Below are 25,869 nucleotides of genomic sequence, written 5' to 3'. Positions count from 1 at the left end.
ATGACATACATATTTGACTAAAAAGTCATAAATTAGTAAAACATGTAGAAAAAAAGGAGAAAGGAAAAGTCTTAAGTTCAAAAGGTTTAACAGGAGACCTGACCAGATCTTAGGAAATCTTAATTCGAATACAAGTAGGAGATTGAACATCAACAAGTGTGCTAACAGGCATATTTTAAGAGAATAAAGCCTATTTTGATAAAGAGATTAATCACTAACGAAAATGTATCTGAGAGGGTAGATGATGTGCCCAACATAATAGTTTAGTGAAAGCACCTTAAGTATGTATAGGAGCCATCCAATCACACTACATGGTACCTCTGAATAAGTTGAGGTAGTGTCCCTGAAAGTGCAGTCCTTAGGCAAGCAGCCTCAGCAGCACCTTGTCAAAAATGCAAATTCATTGGCCCCAGACCAACTGACTGAATCAGAATCTCTGGAGACAGGTCCTGGGAAACACCATTTAAACAACATTTCCAGGTGATTTTTATGCACATTCAAGTATTCACTGTATGAAGGGACCATCCTTGGCAAAAATGAAGCCTTGATTTGTTTTTATATCTACCACTTTGATAGCACTATCATTGCTTTGATGTAGAAACTGAAAATAATGGAAAGAAAAGGAAATGGCTGTGTATGTTTGTATACGTGTTATGTGTGCATGTATATGTACCTAAGTACAGATGCTGTTTTCAGAGAAGAGAAACATGGAAAAAACGTATAGATGGCTAGAATTAAGATGTTCCTAGTTAGAGGTCACATGTATGACAAGGCCTTCAAAAGGTTAGAAAACGTCTATTTAAGACAAAGGGAATGTTTGTAGTTTTGAACTTGAGAAGCAGCATTTTGTAATTAATAGAACTTTAGGTTCTGGAATCAGACTGACAGTTACCTAATCTCCTCTGCTTTAGCTATCTCACCTAAAAAGTGCATATAAAATAGTAACTAGCTCATAGAATTTTTGGGAAAAGTAAATGATCTCAAGTACTTGGTAAGCACTAATTTAAATACCATTTTTTGTTATCATCTTATCATCTTTTTGTTATCTATCTGGTATCTGACAGCAATAATAGATTCTGCTTCAAACTTCTTAGTGTTCCAAACTAATGTTGACTGATAGCTTCAGGGTGGGGCTGGTCACTGAAAGACGAGGCAAGATTAGAGGGCTGGGACTTTTGACCCACCTCCTACCCTGCACTCCAGGGAGGGGAGAAGGGCTGAAGGTTATGTTTATTACCAGTCGCCAATGGTTTAATCAATAATGCCTACATAATAAAGCCTGCATAAATACCCATAAAGAGGGTTTGGAGAGCTTTGGAAGAGCTGAACACATGGAGGCTCCTGGAGGGTAGTGTGCTTGGGGAGAGCATGGAGGCTCTGATCCCCTCCCTCCATACCTCACCCTATGCATCTCTTCATCTGTATCCTTTACAATAAACTGGTAAATGTAAGTAAGCATTTCCCTGAGTTCTGTGGGCCACTCTAGCAAATTACTGAACCCGAAAAGAGGGTTGTGAGAATCTGGATCTATAGCTGGTCAGTCAGAAGTTCCAAATGCCCAGACTTGCGACTGGTGTCCGAAGTGGGGGAAGGAGCAATCTTGGGGACTGAGCCCTCCACCTGTGGGATGTGACTATCTCCAGGTAGCTCCATATAGATGGTATTGGAGTTAAACTACATGACCCCCAGCCAGTGTCCACTGTAGAACTGATTGCTTGATTTTTGGTGGGGGACTCCCACTTCTCCCAATCCAAACACTGGGTCACAGAAGTGTTCTGTGTTGTTGTGCTGAGTGGGAGAATAGAAAAAAAACACAGGTGTTTTGTCCACACACAGACATGATACCAAAACCATGATCCATTAAAAAAAAAAAAACTGGTAAGCTGGACTTAATCAAAATGTAAAACCTGCTCTGTGGAAGACTTCTGTTCTGTTAAGAGAATGAAAAGACAAGTTTACAAACAGGAGAAAATATTATCAAATTGCATATTCAACAAAGGATTTTTATTCAGAATATATAAAGTACCCTCAAGACTCCAACAGTAAGAAAACAGTAAGCAGAGGACTTGAATAGACACTTCGTTGCCAAAGAGGATATATAAGACAGATAAGTGCACAAAAAGATGCTTAATATCATTAGTCAGTAGAGAAATGAATATTGAAATCACGAAATACTACTACATACCTAACAGTATGGCTAAAATAAAAAGGACATAACACCCAGTGCTGGTGAGGATGCAGAACAGGAACTCTCATACATTTCTGTGGAAATGCAAATCATTCATTCAACCAGTATGGAAAACAGTTTGGCCATTTATAAAATTAAGCAAGCACACGCCATAGGACACAGCAATCCCACTCCTAGGTATCTACCCTTCAGAAATGCAAACTTATGTTCATATAAAAACTTATTCATAATTGTTCAAAACTGGAAATAATCTACCACCCAAATGTCCATAAATGGGTGAACAGACAAATAAACCGTGGTATATCTACACAATGAAATATCACTCAGCAATAAAAATGAACAAACCATTAATATATGTGACAACTGGAATGAACCTCAAAAGCATTATGCTGAATGAAATAAGCCAATCTCAAAACATTACATAGTAACTCTACAGTATTCCCTATGTATGACATTCTCAAATAAACATATTAGAGCAATGAAGAAAAGATGGATGGTTGCTAGAAGCTGAGGGGTGGGGAAGGGGAAGAGTGTGACTACAAACAGAAATGAGAGGGGGAAAAAGAAACACAGTTCTGGGGTTGATGGAACTGTACTAGTATGTATCTAGATTTTGGTAGTGATTACATTGATCTATACATGTGCTAAAAGTCATCAAAAAAGAGTACTCACTATATGCTAATTGAAAAAATAAAAATTTTTATGTGTTTTCAAAATATATTGCTTCTAAAACATTTAAGAGTACTATTAAAAGGTAAAGTATAAATAACAATTTTAAAAAGGCAAGGATAGAGTAGGGTATAGGCCACTGTGCATGCCAAACATACACTGGAGTCTATTATGATTACGTAAATATCTTCATTTCCTTATCCCCTTTCTGCCCCTATCCCCTTCCTATTGAGATAAGGAGTTGTTAGGAAGTATTTAAACTGAAGTCTTTTAATCACTACCACAGGCAAGAAATTAAAAATGTCATAACAGAACACTTTTAGAATTTTGAGGTAATTATTTTTAACACTCCTAATGACTTATACAAACACTACCTATAAAACTGGCTAAATTAAATTCCTGATAGCAAGCAGTATACATATAGCACATTTAGTAATGCATTTAACTAGTTGAGCTTTAAAAATTTTAGTTGTTTCCAAAAAAGGCGATATACCATTTAGAATTTTCGTCAGCTCTATTTTGAGTTTTCACCAAGAAAGCAAAAATGATCTGTACTGCATTTTTATCCTATGAACTTATTTGCCCTTGCTGTTTCACTAAATGTACACAGTAATCAAAAGGTATTACTGGACTTCCACAACATCCGAAGTGAATGGTGGGTCAAAGTACCACTAAGGGTTGGGAGGTCAAGGGAGCAGACTGGCTGAGAACCCCAAACACAATGTGGATTAAACCAGCCGTGCCTGAAATACTTTAATCTGGTTCTTTCTGAATTTCAAAAGGTAAGAATCTGACCTTTGGATTTCTCAGGCCCTCGACAAAAGAAAGGATGTCTCTCACAGTAAAAGTTTGACTGTCTTCCTAAGAAGATATTGTTCAATCATCCAGGTATTTTTTTTATCCACTGCTACAGACTCAACATTCCTCCTCACTGACTTTAATTTTAAAAATTATTTATTCTAGCTCATTTCTAAATGCAAAAAAGAAAAAAAAATACCAGTTAACAAGAATAGGTCCCAAGAGTAGAATTTCTGAAAATAATTACAAATGTATTTCCTTAAAGTTTATCTAACAAACATGGAGGGTAAGTAAATACATTCTATTTACCCTTGGGAATTATAGCTTTTTTAAAAGAATCTAGTGAATTATTAGATACATTTCTAGGCCCACTGCTAAATCTTTTTTTTCCTTATCACCATCTTCCTCCACATGTTATTCTTCAAAGTCAGTTCTGGAAAAACTAGAGTCAAAATCACGAAAGAGTTATTACTTTTATTTTATTTCTAATCTAATTCTGGATTTTCGGGGCATGGTTTTGTTGGGGACCAGTGGCTACAGGTGGGAGATTAACTCTATCCCTCCATGATAAAGTCCCTGGCAGCTGACAGGCATACCTCACAACAATCACATCAAGAAGTACAGAGTAGTTTTGAAAAGTTAAGCTATAGAGATTCAAGTATAACCTGAGTTAAATCTTGAAATTATATTTTTTCTCTTGATTCCAAATATTATGTGGTATAAAATATACACAAAGGTAACAAATATAACATAAAAAATATGCTCCATTCTATTGCGCTTCTTGTAGAAGAGCACACATCACTAGTCACTATAAAGCTACCTATACAGAAGATAAAATTGGGGTGTTCAAAAAATATCCAAAATACATGTGAGCCCTGAGAAAAAAATAATTTCTGCCCATCAACTGTTTGAGACAATACAAAAGTATTACTGTCAAACATTATTTTTTCATATCTTGTTTTTCTTATGGGCTTATTTTGTAAAAATAATAATAATAATAATAATAATAATAATTCTTCAAGCAACCCATTACGTAATGGTAGTAATGAATGGTAACCCACAGAATAAAACAAGAATCTGTAAGTCCACACTGGCATAAAGAAATAAACTAACAAATGGGGGAAAATGAAAAGCGCTTCATCATAGAATTCCAATTAATAAATGTAAAAGGAGGGACTGAATTAGAAAACCACCTTGGGTGACCACCACAGTAATTCTTGCAAGCAAAAAATCATCAAGGGAGGCTAAAGTTGGTGGGCAGAATAATAAAACAACAGAATATTTACATGGTATGTAAGTATCTTTCCAGGTGACACTTAATTACTAAAGAATAGTAATTTTACATTGAGGAAACTTGCCATACACCACCTTTACCAAATGATCAAAGTTATCAACAGTAATAAAGAAAAACTGAAAAACTGACGTCATGTGCCCCCTGAGAGTATATACCAAGAACATATCACTTCTGTGACACTCCTGCCAAAAATTCATAGGCTGAATCTAATTATCAGGAAACAAACAAACTAAACTTGAGGGACAGCCTACAAAATAATCAGTCTGTACTCTTCAAAAGAGTTAGGGTCATGAAAAATAAAAAATGCTGAGAAACTGTTCCAAATTAAGCAAGACCAGAGACATTACAACAAAATTCAATGTGATTCTGGTTTAGATCCTGGACCCGGGGGGTGGAGGGGAAGGTGCATTAGTGATGTAATTTGTTTTTTGTTTTTTTTTTTGAGACGGAGTCTCACTCTGCTGCCCAGGCTGGAGTGCAGTGGTGCGATCTCGGCTCACTGCAAGCTCCACCTCCCGGGTTCATGCCATTCTCCTGCCTCAGCCTCCCAAGTAGCTGGGACTACAGGCGCCCACCACCACGCCCGGCTGATTTTTTGTATTTTTAGTAGAGACGGGGTTTCACCGTGTTAGCCAGAATGGTCTTGAACTCCTGACCTTGTGATCCACCCACCGCGGCCTCCCAAAGTGCTGGGATTACAGGTGTGAGGCACCGTGCCCGGCCTGATAATTGTACTGTAGTTTTGTAAAAGAATGCCCTGAACACAGTCAAGTATTTAAAGACTGGGGAAAAAAATTCCTTCTCTATTCTGAGGTTGCGTGGTTTCTCCTGTATTTTTTCTAACTTTAAAGTTTTGCTCTTTGTACTTAGTTCTTCAATCTGTCCAGGATTGATTTTTGTGCCTGATGTGCGATAGGGCTCTATTTCTTTTTTATTATACTGTTATATGGATAAAAAGAAGTTAGCAGTCATCATACAAGTAGTAATTGTTAGGAATGTGACTTCCTCAAGAAAGTCCTAAATATTCAATAATATTAGCAGGCAGGAAGAAGTGATGTTATTCTAGAATTTAATAGAGGCTTTGGTTAACACTACAAAAATATCAATGTAAGTAATGTGAAAGCAAATTAATATTCTAAACCTCCTCACCAACTGACTTTAAAGACTTTCCATGGTCACTGTGGTGGATCACGCCCGTAATCCCAGCACTTTGGGAGGTCAAGGTGGGCAGATCGCCTGAACTCAGGGGTTGGAGACCAGCCTGGCCAACAGGGAGAAACCCTGTCTCTACTAAAAATACAAAAATTAGCCAGGTGTGGTACTGGGCACCTGTAATCCCAGCTACTCGGGAGGCTGAGGCAGGAGAATGGCGTGAACCCGGGAGGTGGAGCTTGCAGTGAGCCGAGATTGCGCCACTGCACTCCAGCCTGGGTGACAGAGCGAGACTCCGTCTCAAAAAAAAAAAAAAAAAAAAAAAAAGGCAGGTTACAGTGGCTTACGCCTATAATCCCAGCACTTTGGGAGGCCGAGGCAGGTGGATCACCTGAGGTCAGGAGTTCAAGACCAGCCTGGCCAACACAGTGAAACCCCATCTCTACTAAAATATAAAAATTAGCTGGGCACGGTGGCAGGTGCCTGTAATCCCAGCTACTCGGGAGGCTGAGGCAGGAGAATTGCTTGAATCCGGGAGGCAGAGGTTGCAGTGAGCTGAGATCACACTATTACACTCCAGCCTGGGCAACACAGTGAGACTCCCTCTCAAAAAAAAAAAAAAATTGTAGTAGGCATTGCTGCAGTTCACAATGAGCCATCATCCCCTTAAAATTTAGTTAAATAATTCTGGATTAAATAGAGGATTCTAATTACTTGAGTTCTGATTAATTAAAATGTAAGTTTACAATTATTTGAACCAATTCATGATTTTTGACACTCAAAAATAAACTGTTCTAGTTTAGACTTTATAATAAAGCAAGACAAATGAGATATGTCATCTATGGTTAAACATATTTACCTTCATTTACTTTAAAAAAAATTGGCCAACTTTCCAGGCCCTCTGCTTTCAAAATCCTCAAAGTGTAGCACTGACTTAGTCTGGGAAGAAAAAAAAAATCAGAGCGGGAGAAACCGCCTATATACCCCCATATCTGAGTGCTTAGAATGGTGCCTGGCAAATAGCAGACCCTCAAATATTAGCTGAATAAATAAACATTTAATCTCCCTTCAAGGCAAAATCTGTTTCCTCTGTCCCATACTCTGTACTCAGTAGCTACTGATTATAGGTTGAATAAATCTATAAGCACGAATAAATTCCTATTTACTCAAAATGGTCAGGGAATGTAGTATTTCAATGAAATGAACATTTTGAGAGTTATCACTAATGCAATTCTGTAGATCGGGGTCCCCAACCCCCAGGCCACAGACAGGTACCAGTCTGGGGCCTGTTAGGAACCAGGTCACACAGCAGGAGGTGAGGAGCGGGCAAGCAAGCATTACCACCTGCACTCTGCCTCCTGTCAGATAAGCAGCAGCATGAGATTCTCATAGGAACGCACACCCTATTGTGAACTGTGTATGCGAGGGATCTAGTTTGTGCGCTCCTTATGAGAATCTAATTAATGCCTGATGATCTGAGGTGGAAAAGTTTCATTCTGAAACATTCCCCCATCCATCTCCACTCCGCTAGCCCCTGTGGAAAAATTGTCTTCCATGAAACGGGTTCCTGGTGCCAAAAAGGCTGGGGACTGCTGCTGTAGATAGTTAATTTTCAAATAATTTACATTCAAAAATCACAAAAACTTATCCTAATAAAAAGAAACAGTTTGGTGTAATGGTTTACAGTATGATCTCTGGAGCCAGACTGACCCAGGCTGGATTTCTAACCTCTACTAGTCATTAGCTATGTGACCTTGGGTAAATAGATAATATTAGCTATTATTATTAGCAGCAATAGCAGTAGATAAGAAGTATGCCTGCATTAGCATAGTCCCAGTATTCTTCTTTTTTTCTTTTCTTTTTTTTTTTTTTGAGACACAGTCTCGCTCTGTCGCCAGGCTGGAGTGCAGTGGCACGATCTCTGCTTACTGCAACCTCTGCCTCCTGGGTTCAAGTGATTCTCCTGCCTCAGCCTCCTGAGTAGCTAAGATTACAGGCACGTGCCACCACGCCCGGCTAATTTTTGTATTTTTAGCAGAGATGGGGTTTCACCATGTTGGTCAGGCTGGTCTCAAACTCCCGACCTCGTGATCCACCAGCCTCGACCTCCCAAAGTGCTGGGCTTACAGGTGTGAGCCACCGCACCTGGCCAATATTCTTAAATATAGGCCTGGAATACAGACATTTTCAAGTGATTATATGTTAGTTTCTTTGTGCCCTACAGTGTTCAAGAGTGGCTTATGCCCATGTATTACTGTGTTGTCTGCAGTGCGTTCACTTCCCATACATCAACATCCTTTCTTCTTAATTGGGAAGTCATCCTTCCCCCTCCACTTGACCCTGCTCACTTCAAACACCAGTAATAGCAACACAGGAGAGAAAGATGGTGGCAATGTGCAGTTAAGATGTGGGGCTTTACATAAGTAAAGGCAAATGATCTGTAGCCAAGATTTTGTTTTTATTTTAACTTCTGTAAACCTTGGTTTTCAAAGGTAAAAACTAAGGGAGATGACATGCATCATTATTTCTCAACTCTTTTTTTTTTTTTTTTGAGATGGAGTCTCGCTCTGTCGCCCAAGCTGGGGTGCAGTGGTGCGATCTCGGCTCACTGCAAGCCCCGCCTCCCGGGTTCACGCCATTCTCCTGCCTCAGCCTCCCAAGTAGCTGGGACCACAGGCGCCCGCCACCACGCCCGGCTAATTTTTTGTATTTTTAGTAGAGAAGGGGTTTCACCGAGTTAGACCAGCATGGTCTCGATCTCCTGACCTTGTGATCCACCCACCTCGGCCTCCCAAAGTGCTGGGATTACAGGCGTGAGCCATGGCGCCCGGCCTATTTCTTAACTCTTATACCTCAGGCCCTAATAAAATATTATCTATGATTATTCTGATATAGCTGATATTACCCTTAATTTATGAAAGATAAAACAGAGATCCAGAATTAAGATCTGAATGAAGTCTCTGGATGAAGTCCTCGGCTTTTTACATACTGCCTCCCAATATAGCGTTAAGTCTTCTATGACGATTCTTTTGTGAGGAACAAAATAAATCTCTAGGTAATCCATTTCCATTGCTTCCATCATCACCACACAGTAACTCTCAAATCTACACACCTATTATAACTTCATTCAAGATAAAGATCCTATCCTTTTTCTAACTATAATTTACCTATTAGAGATCTCCATCAAAATGTCTCAAAGATACCTTGAACTTCTCATTCAAATGTATTGCCTTCTGTTCTGACAAAATTATTGCCACTACTTAGAAATCATTCCACACTTCTCTCCTACAGTCAGTCACATGATCAGTGAGTATCTGTCTCTTGCTCAAGTCCATTCCCTTTTTATTTGATTCCATTCCATTTCATTCGGACCCAGGCACTTTGTTCCTGGATTGTTATAAAGCTGTCCTGCCTCTGGCCTCATCTTTCTCCAAAATTCATTTTCTACCTTGCCACCAGACTGGTATTTTTCAATGCAAATTCTGATTTTTCTTCCCTGTCAAGATCACTCAATGGTTCCCCAATGCCAACAAGATTAAGTTCAAAGTCTTTAGCATGATATATAAGGCTCTTCTAAGGCTGTAAAATATTAACTGTTAACAGCAAAAGCTCTTAAATAACATTAAGCAGAGATTCAGACTACAGCTCCACTGCTTACTACCTGCATGACCTTAAGCAAACTAAATTCAGTTTCCTCACTAGCAGTAAATGAGATAATACACTTAGAAAAGTGCTTGGCACACAGTAAGCACTCAAATAATAGCTATTACTACCTTTGCAATCTTTCTGCCACTTTCTAGCTCCTACAACCTATCCATTCTTTCTCATCCCACATATACACAGAACTGGAGCCTTATCACTCCATTAGGTCTCTCAAACAAGAACTCTTGTCTTTCCTCTTGCCATATCACTTCATATACATGATTTGGCCATCTTTTATCTACTGTGGTGAAACCGCACACAGCAGCAGAATATCTTAAACTTTGCAAAGTATCAGAAGAAAAGGTCATACAGAAAGGAAAACTCTAACATCAAATTATACTATTAAAAACTTCTTGATATATTATTTAGTACAGCAATCATTAGCAAATACCTTTGATAACTGGCTAGCACTCTTGAGACTTGTGGTTTAAAGCCTAAAATTAAGGCTCAATATTACGTGTGCCTTGACACTTAGGGAAAACAGGGAGAGCCCTGAATGGCCTAACTGCAAGTTCTCCTCACTTTGCTCCCACAGATAAGGTCCCCTAGCCAAACGATCTTTTGTCACAGGGAACAGACACAGTTCCTTCTTATCCCTGAGTAGCAAGCTTTGGGTCCCTGCTAGCCCTTGGAATTATCAAACAATGAATGGATCACGTCCTGAGAACCAGGGATCACTCCACCTTCTTGATACTTACTAAAGTCTGCCTCTTACAGCCCCTGACTGTTCACTCTGTTCCCAAGCACAACTCCCATGTGGGCCTGCGTGGTGTGCTGTCTCCTCTCTCCAGGGCTGCTGAGTATTTGTGATTAATAAACTGCTGTCAATCTCACCTGTCCAGTGTCAGGTTTTGTATGTTCTGCCAACCCCCCAGTTCCAGGGCAAGAACCCCTCTCTCACCAATGGAATGAAGAGGAGGCAATTAAAACAAGATCTCACTTACCTTACCGGTGAAGCCTGAATTTAAGATATGTAACTGGGGACATATCAAGGCACACAGGAAGCAAGGAATTCAGATACTTAAAAATATGTTTTAAGCAAGCAAATAAGGTGACATATAGCCTAAACATTAAAAAAGAACATGAGATTCTCCACAGATCATATTATTTTTATTTCAGACATAAATTTACAAGTGTGGTTATCTAATTTCCTATCAGCCAATGGATGTGAAGGGAGGAGAGAAGTGGTTGACATACAACAACATTTTAACAAAGGAAAATCTCAGCCAACCTGACAAAGGCTGCAGAAAATGAAGTTCCTTCACAGGAATGAAAACATTACAAACTGAGCCCTGAAATTCAGGAGCCAGTCAAACCTCTTGAGTGCTCTAAACTTTTTTTTTTTTTTTTTGAGACGGAGTCTCGCTCTGTCACCCAGGCTGGAGTGCAGTGGCGCGAACTCTGCTCACTGCAAGCTCCGCCTCCTGGGTTCACGTCATTCTCCTGTCTCAGCCTCCTGAGTAGCTGGGACTACAGTGCCCCCCACCACGCCCGGCTAATTTTTCTATTTTTAGTAGAGACGGGGTTTCACTGTGTTAGCCAGTGTGATCTCCTGACCTTGTGATCCGCCCGCCTCAGCCTCCCAAAGTGCTGGGATTACAGGCATGAGCCACCACGCCCGGCCTCTAAACTTCTATGTAACTGAATTTTTAGTAAAGAATGCAAGTTTACATCAATAAACACCTCAGATGAAAACAATGATCAGAACTTTGAGTTACGGGATAACTTAAACATTTTAAAACATCCAATTTGGCCAGGTGCCATGGCTTACACCTGTAAAATCCCAACACTTTGGGAGGCTGGGATGGGAGGATCACCTGAGGCCAGCCTGGTCAACATGGTGAGATCCTGTATCTACAAAAAATTAAAAAAAAAAAAAAATTAGCCAGGCATGATGATGAGCACCTGTGGTCCCAGCAACTTGGGAGGCTGAGATGGGAGGATCCCTTGAACCTGGGAGGTCAAGGATACAGTGTGCCATGACTGTGCCACTACACTCCAGCCTGGCTGACAGAGCAAGACCCTGTCTCAAAAACAAAAAATAAAATAAAAAAAAACCCTTCAATTTATTGCAAATCTACTGAGACTTTGGAAGTGATCAAGTAACTGGGAAAGATTTTATGGATATTGCTAGTGGAGTGAAAGAAAATGAATTAGAAGCTCTTATATCAATTTTAGGCAATCTTCTTTCACTCGTTTCTATTCCTCAACCTGTAGAGAACTCCTTGTTAGTACACAAATTGGGAAGATAAAATTAATTTATTAAATAGTGAGAAATGGTCTTTGATGGAGCAAATTAGAAGACCTAAAATGGCCACCCTAAAAAATGAACACTTTGCCATTTGGTAGTTTGTGATTCCATTCAACCTTCTTTGGAATCCCTACAAGACTCTGAAGAAAACGAACAGAATTCAGTCGTAAACAGTTCAGGCAAGGAAAGAAAAAAAAAAGGATATTCATTTTTCAAAACCAGATAATGTTGATTCCACTTTTTTTTGGGGGGGGAGGGATGGGGTCTCGCTCTGTTGCCCAGACTTGGAGTATACTGGCACCATCCCCACTCACTGCAATCTCCACCTCCTGGGCTCGAGTGATTCTCCCACCTCAGCCTCCCAAGTAGCTGGGATTAAAGGTGAGCACCACCATACCTGGCTAATTTTTGTATTTTTAGCAGAGACGGGGTTTCTCCATGTTGGCCAGGATGATCTCGAACTGCTGACCTCAAGTGATCCACCCACCTTGGCCTCCCAAAGTGCTGGGATTACAGGCATGAGTCACCGTGCCCAGCCTAATTCCAGTATTCTTAGAGAGAATTCCCCAGTCCCTTCCCTTAGGAGAGAAAGGAAAGAATGCTATTTTCTCCATCAAGTAAAAGCACAGTTCACTTTGATAAACCCCACAGGAAACTGTCTTCTGCTTTCCATCGTGCACTACTTTCTTTTTGTCAAGTGTCAGGAGATGTCGCTTAGGATCAGAAGTGTCTCTGACTAAAGTAAAAAACACCTTGTGATGATGCTTGGATATTGCTTGCTATACATTGCACTTGACGTGCTGCTGGCAAAGACAGAGACACTGATGCCCTCAGATTGTATACAACATGCCTACATCTTGAATCTAAAAAGAAAAATCAGCTTCTCCATATTCCTTCTAGTATGATCAAGAGGCCAGATAAAGAGCCAGTGCAAGTGATACTAACTGGTGTTATGGCATTCACACATCATGTCGGACCAACACATGCAGAAGCCGAACATTTACCACAGTGACGGGAAGAGGTGAGTCACAAAGACCCAGAAAGGACACTACTTGTAGCTAAATCCTGTGGAGTAGTGGTGCTTACTTTCCTCAAGAAGTTCCTAACTCCCTGGTCCTCCTTAAATGGAAGGTAAGGCATATTTGATATGAAAAGCTGTGATCAAAAGCTTTGGTATCATTATGGGATACCCTGATGAACCAGGCAAGTATCAGCAGGCTTTTGAATTGCTGCCTTTGGCCTTGAGTGATACCTCAGAAAAAGCAATGAGTGCAAAACATCTAGTACTTTTAATGGCCTATGATACTTGGAATATGGAATTTGGAAATGTACTATCTTACACCTACACTGCTGAATAAGACTGGAAAACTTATCAGGGAAAGAGAACAAAGGGAAGGAGGGCTGGATGAACATAAGCTTCACATGTATCTTTCTGCCTTGCAATCCTTGACAGTGCCACTCTTTGCATTAATGGTACAGAATGTACTTTTCTCAAGCAAAGACAAGCTCCATGGTGAAGTACCACAGGTGGAAGTGACTGGGTTCCCTCAGCCTATGTCACCTCTTCAAGATGTGTTTATTACTGGAAGTCAGAAGCAATTGGTAGTGCTACTTCAGTTTTATAATTACCATCTAGAACAGCAGGGTACAAGGTGAGAGTTTACTGTGGGTTGTCAATCATTACCACAATTTACAGAAATAGATGGCAAAATTAATGTTACTTCACCTGCCTATGTCCATGAATTCTCCAGATTGTTCTAGTGCCTTTGCTGAACATTTGGCAACATGTTTTCAAACACTAAGGTAAAATTTGAGTTCTAGGTGATTTTAAAACTGTCTGAAGAAAACAATTCTTTAACAGGAAATAGAGTCCTCACCAAAGCAGCTATAAAAATCGTAAACTAACAAAAATTAAAAAAAATTTTTTTTAAACCTTAAGCAAGGTTTAAAGGAGATGAAAGTATAAAAAGCAGACAATGTATATGCATGGGAGCACACAGACATACATGTATACACATACACACCACCAAAAGAAAAAAAAAAAACCAACAAAAAAAACAAAACCCCAAAACAGCCATCTAGAGCCATTAAATTTAGAGGCAAAGGACCCTGCACTCTCCAGCAGTCCAAGGGTGCACTACTATGGGAAATAGCTATACTAAAAATGACTCACCATTTAGCTTAAATTCAAATTTACTGAGGCATCAGTATTTTATCTGTGAATCGTACCTACAGTCCCTATAATTTCCACATGGTATGGGCCGCCATGATCAAGGAAGGAGATATTAGGGTAGGAATTTTTCAGATATGAATGGCGGTCAGACTCACCTGGAAAGCTTGGAAAAAATACAGATTCCCACCCTCTATTCCAGACCCAGTGAATCTATCTCCAGAGAATGGGGACCTGGAAATCTATGTTTTAGAAAATCTCTCCAGGTGATTCTGAAGGGTGACCAGATACTGCACCCATGCCCTATAAGCGACTTTAGATGTAAAATTTGAAGTGTCTAGTCTTCTTGAGAAATGACTTATAGGTTTTACTTGATTCTCAAGAAAATGTAACACCAAAAAGGGTCACTGCTTTAGACACTGGTAGTAAAATTAAAGGAGCCACTATGCACTTTTCCACTTCAACTAAAAGAATTATTTGAAGTTGTTTTCCACAGCTCTCTAAAAAATGGCTATGTCTTTTGAGAATTAGAGGTAAAACCGGAGAAAAAAACCACTTTTTTGAACTTTATGATATTTAAATAGTTTATGACCAGTTGATCACTATCACATGTCTGTGTGTCAGGTGAATTTATCTTAATATGGGTAAACTCAAGAGTGGTAATTTGTCTTAATAAGTTTTCCTCTAAATTTTTTTCCTTTATAATTATCATTTTGATTGGTAATTAAAAACAGGACTCAGCACTTAACCTAAAACTGGGTCATCTAAAGAACTCAACATTGATTCTTCTTTAAATATGTTTTTACCATTTATTTAAAATATGAAGAAACCCATGAATCCAAAGTAGGCATTATCATCAACTAAAAGAAAGTAAGTTATGGAAACTATTCTTTATCTTACGTTTTCAATTTCCTTTTCCCTTCTGAATCATTTCCCTTATACACCCTAGAATGTTCTCTTACAAAAAAAAGTATTCTTAAAGTGAAACAGCAGGAAAAAACAAAGTAGTAATACTTTGTAATACAAAGTAAAAGTAATACTTTTCTCTTTTGTTTCACTACCAATTTTTTTCAAGAATAATTTGTACTTACTGTCTCCACTCCTCATCCTTTAGTCAACATTTATTGAGCCCCTAAAACAGTGATACAGTGAGACTCAATCCTAGTTGTACATTCAGATCACCTGGGAAGCTTTAAAACAACAACAACAACAACAACAACAAAAAAAAACAAGGAATTAGACACTCCAGGCCTCACCCACAAGAGGAGCCTGTGCGTTCATTTTGTTTATAAACTCTCCAGTTGATTCTAATGTGCAGCCAGAGTTGAAAATCACTGATTTAATACATGCTAGGCGCTCTACTGGAATTACAAAGATGATGAAGACATAGGGCCTGGCCCTGAAGAACACAGGAAATAAGGACAACAGGTAAATCTATTAAAATTGCTAAATGTTATAACAAAGAAAAGTATAAATTGCTTAGGGAGCAGAGATAGGTCAGGATACAAAAGAAGAGAAGAAAGTCCTTGAGTCTGATTATCCAAAGATGAGTAGTTTACAATGCAAACAAGACCAAAAGGCTGTTTCTGGAAAAGGGAAAATACATACATACTTTTTATTATAGACTCCAGTTATCTGGCTTATGTCTCTCCACTCCTTGCTCCAAACACTAGTAAAATTATTCTCTTGAAGGCCACTAATCCCTAGTCTACCACTTAAATAGCTGTAACTGCACCAGTTTCCTGTCTGTACAATGAAGATAATAACAAGGTTATTCTGACAATTAATAGAGAGAATACATGTTAAAGTGCCTGGCATAGAGTAGGTATAATTTGTTTCTCCTTCCTTTCTCTTAAATCCAAAGGCTTTTTTCAATCTCATATTCCTTAATTTCTGCAACACTGAGCACTGCTCCTTCTTGAAATTCTCGTCACATTCTGTGACCTCAGCACCTACTCCGTGCTAGCTATCAATAGGTAACACTTCGACCTCAAGTGTTTCTCCTCACCTTTAGGTCTCTCTCCACTTCTTATTCCTCAAATCAAAGTATAAAGTATACTCTTCCCGCCCTCTCCTCTTTCCCATGTCTAAGCTTTTTGTCCTAAAGGGCTTATCCCATCTCGCTTTAACCCACAAAAAGAGGATTCCCAAATCTCTATATAATCTCTGGAGCTGACCTCTTTTCCAAGCTGTTTCTCTATCTCCGTATCTGCTGGCATTTTCACATAGACAATGACTAGCATCTCAAACTCAGTACAATCAAAACTAAATTCACCATTATTCCCCCCAGCTGTGTATCCTCTTTCCTGTGTTCTCCAGTTGTTACTAGTGGTACCAATTCCCAGTCATCCAGACTTTAATGTTCACAGTTTTCTCTGACTCATGCCTTTCCCCTATATTCATTTATCAAGTCTTCTTGATTCCAACTCTAAAATCTATTGGTGATCTTTTTTCCCTCCATTTCTTGTGGGACGACCTTAAACCAGGTCCTAAAGTCCACTTAAGCCAGGTTCTCAACTGTTCTTACTAGCTCTAATCTATCTAGACCCATGGGTCTCAACAAGGGGTGAATCTGTCCACCAGGAGACATTCTGGATTGGTAAGCCTGGGTTATGGTAGTGACATATCACGTGGGCCAAGGATGTTGCTAAACACCCTACAATGCACAGGACATCCACCTGCCCAACCATATCTGGCCCAAACTGTCAACAGTGCTGAGGTGGAAAAACCCTGACAGTGAGCTGTTAAACAGCACAATTCGCCTTTGCATCTCTTATTTTAAAAGTACCAAAGACAGAGTAGACACTCAACTATTTAACTGAATTCTTTTTACACAAAACTCACTGCCTGCTTGTTCCCACTTTCCTGTTATTTTTCCCTATGTTGTGCTCTCTGGTATGAGCTTGACCCCAACTGATGTTTACTATGCCCCTAGGCAGAAGTAGCTTTTCTATCTTCTAAATTTTTAGACCCAATTTAGTATGTATATTACATATGTCCAATTCATCTTCGAATCTAGTTTTGCATTGTATCTACCTTCCAGGTGATCGCTACACTTTAGTGAATTTAAAACTTAATCTATGCGGTCATTACTGCTATTCACAAATATTCCAATTCTCCTCTTCTGCCCTGACCTTTCTGAAATTAGGTTTATACACGTAACTTGCTTTAGCTAATTGAAATCTGAGCAGAAGTGACGTGAACTCCTTCCAGCTACTCGGAAGGCTGAGGCAGGAGAATTCCTTGAACCTGGGAGGCAGAGGTTGCAGTGAGCCGAGATTGTGCCACTGCACTCAAGCCTAGGTGACAGAGTAAGACTCTGTCTCAAAAAACCAAAACAAAACAAAAAAAAACAAGTGTGCAATGCATTCCATTTCCTTCCCACCACTGCAGTGATGAGAAAAAAGTTTAGATGGAAGCTCTCTAATCAACTGGAAAGCTAAATTACTTCCCTGAGCAGGGCTCTCTGCTGACCCACGCTAGACATACATGGAATGAATGAGATGCAGTACAAAGCCTCCACATTCAACACCCTTGTGCTGAGATTTTAGGAGGTTTTGTTACTGAACTATATCCTTGCCTATCCTGATTCACAATCAATATAAGATGCATAACTTTACCACTAAAAAAGGAAAAATGCTACCAATGAAATATTACAAGCCATTGATTGTACAATGCAGCCTGGTTTCAGAGATCTTAAAATATAAAAAAGTATCAGTACTGAAATCAGTGAAATATGGTATATTTGGTAAATGAATGAAGATGGAGGTAAATGGATTTCAAAAGTTATTTCCAGTAGAAACATTGTGAATTAGAATGTATAAGAAAAGTTCTCAGCCATTAGATACATAGTGAAACATGTAAATATGTCATAAGAGCAAGAATGTAAAAACTATACTTAATCCTCAAAATAAAATTTATGAAATACTCCTTTTTTGAAACAGCCATGGGTATTTTTATGGAACCTGTCATGAGAATGGTTTTCAGAAGACAAAGACCTCATTTTCTCTGATATGCATGCATCTCTTATTTAACAAATTATTGCTATAATAACTTTAACAAATTTTTGCTTCAGGTGACTGATTAGGCTTTTAGTTCATAGCTTGGAACCACAGGTCAAGTTCTGCCATCCTGCTTTTCAACCTTAAAAATTATTTTAGATTCTCCACTCTAAGTGTTTTCATATCTGTATTCTCACACTAACATGCAATTATTCTATCTATTCAACTACTCATGCAAAAATGGCTCCCAAATGCACTGAAAATTTACTACAAATTTACTTTAATGTGCAAATTCTGAAAAACTCCACTAATGTTATAGCGGCTATCAAGTTCCTGTCTGCAACAGAAATTTTTACATTTTATTGGTGAAATAACATAATTTATCTATAGAATAGAATTAGGAACGAATATTGTCCACATTAACAGCTTTCTGCTTGAGTTTACCTTCTCATTAATAAGAATTTTTTTTTAAACTTTTTGAGATGGAGTCTTGCTCTACTGCCCAGGCTGGAATGCAGTGGTGCGATCACTGCTCACTGCAACCTCCACCTCCCGGGTCCAAGCGATTCTCTTGCCTCAGCCTCCCAAGTAGCTGGGACTACAGGTGCACGACACCACGCCCAGATAATTTTTTGTATTTTTAGTACAGATGGGGTTTCACCATGTTGGCCAGGCTGGTCTCGAACTCCTGACCTCAGGTGATCCACCTGCCTCAGCCTCCCAAAGTGCTGGGGTTACAGGTGTGAGCCACTGCGCCCAGCCAATAAGAACATTTCTAATTTTACATTAATATTATGAAATACAATGGCAGCTTATATTGTTTTTACATACACAAAATTTCTGAAGCCAGTCACTGAGGGAGAAGTATGTAAACTGCAGGTACAGCCATCCTGTTCATCACATGTAGAGTAACAAAAGATGCTAAAGATGACATTATGTCTGCACTTAGGAATTTCAATGGAAAAGGGAAAAAATGGCAAGCAAATAACTATTATGGAAAATTGTATTTAATACTAATGATCTCTTGTAGAGTTCAGATGAGAGGCTAAACTAGCTGTGTAATCTAAGCTAAATCTTGAGGGATGACTGAGATTTTCATGTTTCAAAAAAGGGGACAGACCTGGGAGCAGTGCCAACACTCAAAGTAGATGAAAAGTCATCAGCAGAGAAAAATAACCACCATTTATTGTGTGCTTACTACATGCCAAGCCCATTTAGATTTATAACAACTTAATGAAGAAGGTACTTACTACCACATTCTAACATTTCAGAGCAAACTGAGGCTGAGAGATTAAACGATTTATCTGAGGTGCTAGAAATGGACGAGTGGCTGGGCGTGGTCACTCATGCCTGTAATCCCAGCACTTTAGGAGGCCAAAGCTGGCAGATCACCTGAGCTCAGGAGTTCCAGACCAGCCTGGGCAACATGGCGAAACCCCATCTCCACTAAAAACACAAAAATTAGCCAGGCACGCAGGTGTGTGCCTGTAGTCCCAGCTACTCAGGAGGCTAAGACAGGAGAATTGCTTGGGCCTGGGAGACGGAGGTTGCAGTGAGCCGAGATCATGCCACTGCACTCCAGCCTGGGTGAGAGAGTGAGAATCTGTCTCAAAAAAAAAAGAGAGAGAAATGGACTAGTATGCAGCTCTCTGAAGTCTCTCTAAATTCACAGCACGATTAAGTGACAATATATATTGAAAATGTCAGAACTATTTAGGTTAAAATGGAATACAAGGCCATGAATACCATTTTAAGAGCTTGGCTTCCTTGTAAAGGCACTAAATTTTGAGAGTAGAGAAATGACATAATAAAGCATGGCTTAGATACGGGAAACAGGAGGGATTAGTCTAGAAACTTTCTAGTAAAAGCCTAACAGTGGCAAATATAACAGAAGGGAAAGAACAGATATGAGACATTTTTCTTGACTTAACTGTTGGCACAGAACAAGTATAATCAAGTTGCATTCTGTTTGTACAGTGAAATTTTGTTACCAAACATTATTTAATAATCAGGTCAATGCAGAGATAATAAACCAAGTATTAATATAAATGAATTAACTTTTCAAGCAAGAAATAAGTTATTTGTATAATACATATTTTGACGATGGAAGTGACAATTTATACCAGTTGATTGTAAGGTACGGGGCCAAAAAAAGTTAGAATAAATCTGAATTTAAAAACCAAGATGACTGGAATAATGGGAATAAAGATATAAAGCGAAAAATTATCAAGAGAAGATAGATTATACCCCCCTTCGTGTGAGAGGAAAGACGATGGGCGTTTATAAATTTACTTCCAGGCAAGCTCCATTTGAACATACCTAATTAACCATCTCCAGTGAACATGACTAGCAGATAAAAATCTGACCAGTAATCAGGAAAAGAAGTTAGTGCTACAGCTATGTACCTGGGAGACAACTGCAAAGATCTAAAAGTTGCAGCTATGGGATAGATTATTGTAATCACTGAGGTAAAGGGTTACAGGAAGAAAAAAGATCCTTTCCCATCAGTAACTAAGTGCATTCCTTCTGGAACTTGAATCTCTCATCCAGAGAGAGGTTTCGGAATGGGTCTTTTCAATTCAGCCTTACACCATAATTTCATACAATTTCAAATTCACAAGAATGCTTTACTGTACAATACAGCTGACCCAGGAATGAAAATGAACTGTTTTTGGCCTAGGGTTTCTGTAACTATGTAAAAGTCTATGGGAGGCCGGGCACGGTGGCTCACGCCTGTAATCCCAGCACTTCGGGAGGCCAAGGCAGGCGGATTACGAGGTCAGGAGATCGAGACCATCCTGGCTAACACGGTGAAACCCTGTCTCTACTAAAAATACAAAAAATTAGCTGGGCGCGGTGGCGGGCGCCTGTAGTCCCAGCTACTTGGGAGGCTGAGGCAGGAGAATGGTGTGAACCCAGGAGGCGGAGCTTGCAGTGAGCTGAGAAAAAAAAAAAAAAAAAAAAAAAAAAAGTCTATGGGACACGCTATAGCAAGTTAAGAGCTTTAAAGAACTTCATTGTGTTCTTCAGCTAAATTTATTTCCCATTCACCCAGTGGCCAAAGGAGAAAAGGTTATTAAACTTCATAGTGGTATCCTCAAAAAGCAATTGTGTATGATTTTAAAAAACAAAACTATTATTCTATATTAATTTCTAAAATGCTTCCTACCAGTAACATAACACATTTAAATGTATTAATAATAAACTTTATTCTAAAATGATCAAGACAAAAATTTAGAACCTAACACTATTTGCTTGGTATTACTTTTTTTAAAAGGGCTAGGAATCATGGCTCATGCCTGTAATCCCAGCACTTTAGGAGGCCCAAGTGGTAGGATCATTTGAGCCAGGAGTTTGAGACCAGCCTGGACAACATCGTGAGATCTTGTCTCTACAAAAAATTGTTTTAAATTTGCTGGGTGTCGTGGCACGCCTGCCTGTACTCCCAGCTACTTGGGGAGACTGAGGTGAGAGGACTGCTTGAGCCCAGGAAGTTGAGGTTGCAGTGAGCCATAATCATCACTGCACTCCAGCCTGGGTGACAGAGTGAGAACCCGTCTAAAAAACAAAAAAGGAAGAATCAACGTTTCTCCTTTTTCAAAATGAGCTGTCAACAAATTAAAAATGAAGAGACAAAACCAGAAGAGGTTCTTATCAATTTTGTTTAAGAAAGCATAATGTCTGCTGGGCACGGTGGCTCATACCTGTAATCCCAGAACTTTGGGAGGCCGAGGGGGGTGGATCACCTGAGGTCAGGAGTTCAAGACCAGCCTGGCCAACATAGCAAACCCCGTCTCTACTAAAGATACAAAAATTAGCTGGGCATGCTGGCATGTGCCTGTTATCCCAGCTACTCAGGAGGCTGAGGCAGGAGAATCGCTTGAGCCCGGGAGGCGGAGGTTGCAGTGAGCCGAGATTGCACCACTGCACTCCAGCCTGGGCGAGAGTGGGACTCTGTCTCAAAAAAAAAAAGAAGAGAGCATAATGTCACAAGAACATCAACCTTGGACTAAGACAAACTTTAAATACTACCTCATCTTGACTGTCCTTGGGTGAACTACTTAAAGCTTTTGAACCTCACTCTACTCATCTGTGAAATAGTAATAGAACAACTACCTCTTACAACAACAAATTAAGTAATGAATGTATCTAACTGAGCCAAGCATATATACAGTATGGTACTAGATACATCTTAATAGCTTCCCTTCCTTAGATTTGCAATCTAGAATGGAAATTTCAAAAACTTAAAAGCATTCAAAACAATATTATTTTTTTAGAGATGAGGTCTCGCTATGTTACCAGGCTGGTTTACAACTCCTGGGCTCAAGCGATCCTCCACACCTTGGCATCCAAAGTAGCTGGCATTACAGGTGTAAATCACCGTGCCCAGCTTGAGAGCTTATTTTTGAAAATTACCAATAAGGCGGTAGAAAGAGTAATATTAAAATATCACTTTTAAGTCCTCTCTGTTTTCTGATCCCATACTGGACACATCCTCCTCCCCCAAAATGAAAATAACCTTTGGATATCTCAAGTGACAAGAACGTTAAAATTTCACTTAACTGGTTACTTGAATTTAACCTAAAAGTTTTGTCAGTTTTTAAATTAGTAAATATAGTGATGAAATTTGTATGTAAAATATCTACATAATATTCTCACAAAACAACCAAAAATCAAATTAGAATTTTCATTCATTTAACCATAAAACATTTTGCTACTAGGCGGCGCAGGCTTTAAGACACACAACCTCCTCATTCCTCTTTATGAAGCTTAGTGCCCTGAGAGTGCCGGATAATAAGGCATCTTGTTATCTCATTTTTAAAAAACTTTTTTATTTTAGGTCTTTACAACACATGGCAGGTCTATATTGACTCCCACACTGAGTAGTCTCTCTTCAGCTAGATTTCTAGCCACTTGAGCTACTAATCATCACTTAAGAATGGTAGAATGAAAACACGACAATCTCTTTTTAAGCTTTTTAGCACGACTCAATTTTAAATATGTGTTTGTGCACTCCTGTACATTTTCAGTCACCTACATAGGGTTATTTACCAAGATTATACATTGAATACCGTACAGCAACTTTTGTGGATACGGGGATCTGCCTACTGGGTCTGTGGGCTATGGAGATGTTGCCCGCCCCCATTTTGTTGTTGTATTATCACTTTCACCGAAGAACACAAGAGAAAAAAAGATTTCCGAAAATAAAGATGAGGCTGACTTCTGACCATTCACATTGGGAATGGGACAGAACCTTCTATTTCGGTGCAAGAACACAGCATATAAAAACATCTAGAGCAGAGGGTCCCAAACGAAAATATTCTCAGACTTACATGAAGATTTCTTAAACACCACAACGTACCTAAATGTACCTGTATTTTCCTGCATTGGCTGTATTGTTTTGAAATTTAAAAATGAAGCACTCTTTAACGAAGAGTGGACATTTCCAACCCTGCAACTAACTCATTCCTATGTTCTGTCAGTTACTTCTAAGGGTCCTTTCCGAGAAATAGTCAAAATTTGCAGGGTTCTCCCCTACCCCACCACCCTCGGGAATGGGACGTTCCCAAAAGCCAAACGAAAGGGGCTAATTAAGAGAGCAGCAGTTCAATGAATTATTCTATTTCTCGTTTTAAATATCTGAGAACTTAAGTCGTTCATCTGGTTCCATTGCTGTCACAGTATCTAACATACAGTAAAAGGAGTTGCACATTTTCCCCTCTTCGGAAGAAGTCCTAGCAGGAAGCTGAGGTGCCACCAAATCGACCCCCGGGGTTGCTGCTGCCAACGTGGGCAGAAAACAACTATGGGGAGGGGGTCGTCTTTTTGTGAGCAACTCTGCTGCCTCCTGGGGAACATGGGAGCTGCAAAGCTTACTGCTAGAGCCACGAAAGGAAAGAGAGAAGGAGGGCGAGAGGCCTCTATGGGGAAAGGAAAAAAAAAAGGATAAACCGTAGAGAATCAGAAAAGGAAGCATTTTGCTTTGTGGAAGGGGAAGTAGAAGGGAGAAGTGAAGGTCTGCTTCCTAAGCGATTTTTCCCTTCCCCTCACCCGCCGCTACACTCACAGGCCAGGCCGCCGCGCTGGGCACTGCCCTTGGGCCGCTCCCAGGCACGGACGCAGACCCCTTTGCGTCCCCGGTCCCCCGTCCCCGGCCCCCGGCGCAGGCCCCGCGGCCCGACAGCAGGAGCGGGTCCTGGGCAGCCGCCGCCCTCCCCTGCGCCCGCGCCCCCGCCCGCCGTCGCCCGGCTCCCGCTTCCTATTTTCGGAGTACACACCCTACAAGGAGCGGAGCGAGCAGGCCTGGCAGAGACCTGCCCCCGCGCGGGGCCTCGGGTGACCGACAGGGGCAGGCACTGGGCGCAGCAAGGATGGGGGAGGAAGGGCAACCGAGGGCAAGGCCGGCTGCGGGCCAATGCCCTTCCCCTGCGACCAGACTCCGGGCCCACCCGCCCGGGCTGAGCCGGCTCCTGACAGCCCGCGCCGCCGCCCCCGCGACTCTTACCTTCTCTTCATCAGACAACTGCTCCTCCAGATCCGCCATCTTCCTTCTGGCGACAAACCGCGGCGGCGGCGGCGGCAGCGGCCACCTGACTTCCCCGTTTCCGTGCGGTCCTCAGCGCCGCGCGCCCCCGCTAAGGGAGGGGCCTGCCGCTCAGGCCGCCGCGCACGCGCCCGGGGAGCCCCGCCTCCCTCGACCCGGCCCTCGCGGACTGAGCGCGGCTGTGCGCGTGCGCGGGCGCCTGGTGGCCGGGCGGGGTACGGTGTCTTGCCGGGCCGCCTGCTGCCGGCTTGCTAGCATCGTGAGTATAGCGTTCTCTCCCCACAGTGACCATATGGGCTCAGTCTGCGATGAGTACATTCTGAGCCCTTCATTATGTTTCCATCAAGTCCTGAACTCTGCCAGCTAAAGTGTGAAAAGGTGTACAAATAGAAGCCTTTTAAACATTGTTTTTTCAAATATTGGAGAAGATAGTCGGCTTTCATTAAAATACACATCACGACCCGCTCCATAATTGAAATATTGCTCTTGATATACTCCTTTATTCATCCAACAAATATTTTTTGGTCCTTTAACGGGGTGCAGGGCACTGTGTTAGTCTCTGGGGATATAGTGTTGAGGGGGAAAAAAGCAAGCTAGACATGCATGTTCATAGCAGCACAATTTGCAATTACAAAGAGATGGAACCAACCTAAGTGTCCATCAACCAATGAGTGGATAGAGCAAATGTGGGTGTATACGCCATGGAATACTACTCAGCCATAAAAAGGAACGAAATAATGCCTTTTGCAGCAACTTGGAAGGAGCTGGAGGCCATTATTCTAAGTGAAGTAACTCAGGAATGGGAAACCAAATATTTTATGTTCTCACTTATAAGTGGGAGCTAAGCTATGAGGGTGCAAAGGCATAAGAATGATAAAATGGACTTTGGGGACTTGGGAGGGGATAAATTACTACATATTGGGTACAGGGTACACTGCTTAGGTGATGGGTGCACTAAAATCTCAGAAGTTACCACTAAAGGACTTATCCATGTAACCAAAAATCCACCTGTGCTCCAAAACTGTTGAAATAAAAAGAGAAACTTCTGTTCTCAAGAAGCTCATTTTCTACTCATTAAACAAACATATTGAACAGTTGGG

General features: G+C 40.5%; 1 protein-coding gene across 1 annotated transcript in view; it reads right to left on the bottom strand.

Annotated features, from left to right (window-relative positions):
• CAPZA2 (capping actin protein of muscle Z-line subunit alpha 2) overlaps window positions 1-24,846 on the bottom strand; it is a 56,374-nt gene extending 31,528 nt beyond the window's left edge. Inside the window, exon 1 of the mRNA XM_032761525.2 lies at window positions 24,731-24,846. Within this exon, the coding sequence (XP_032617416.1) occupies window positions 24,731-24,769 (39 nt within the window). The 5' untranslated portion in view covers window positions 24,770-24,846. The remainder of the gene's footprint in view (window positions 1-24,730) is intronic.
• Between the last annotated feature and the right edge of the window lie 1,023 nt (window positions 24,847-25,869).

This window comes from Hylobates moloch, unplaced genomic scaffold (genome assembly GCF_009828535.3).
Source record: "Hylobates moloch isolate HMO894 unplaced genomic scaffold, HMol_V3 SCAFFOLD_1, whole genome shotgun sequence".
Classification (NCBI taxonomy): Eukaryota; Metazoa; Chordata; class Mammalia; order Primates; family Hylobatidae; genus Hylobates; species Hylobates moloch.
The sequence above is the reverse complement of the archived record's forward strand: the minus strand, read 5'-3'. Positions and strand labels throughout refer to the sequence as shown.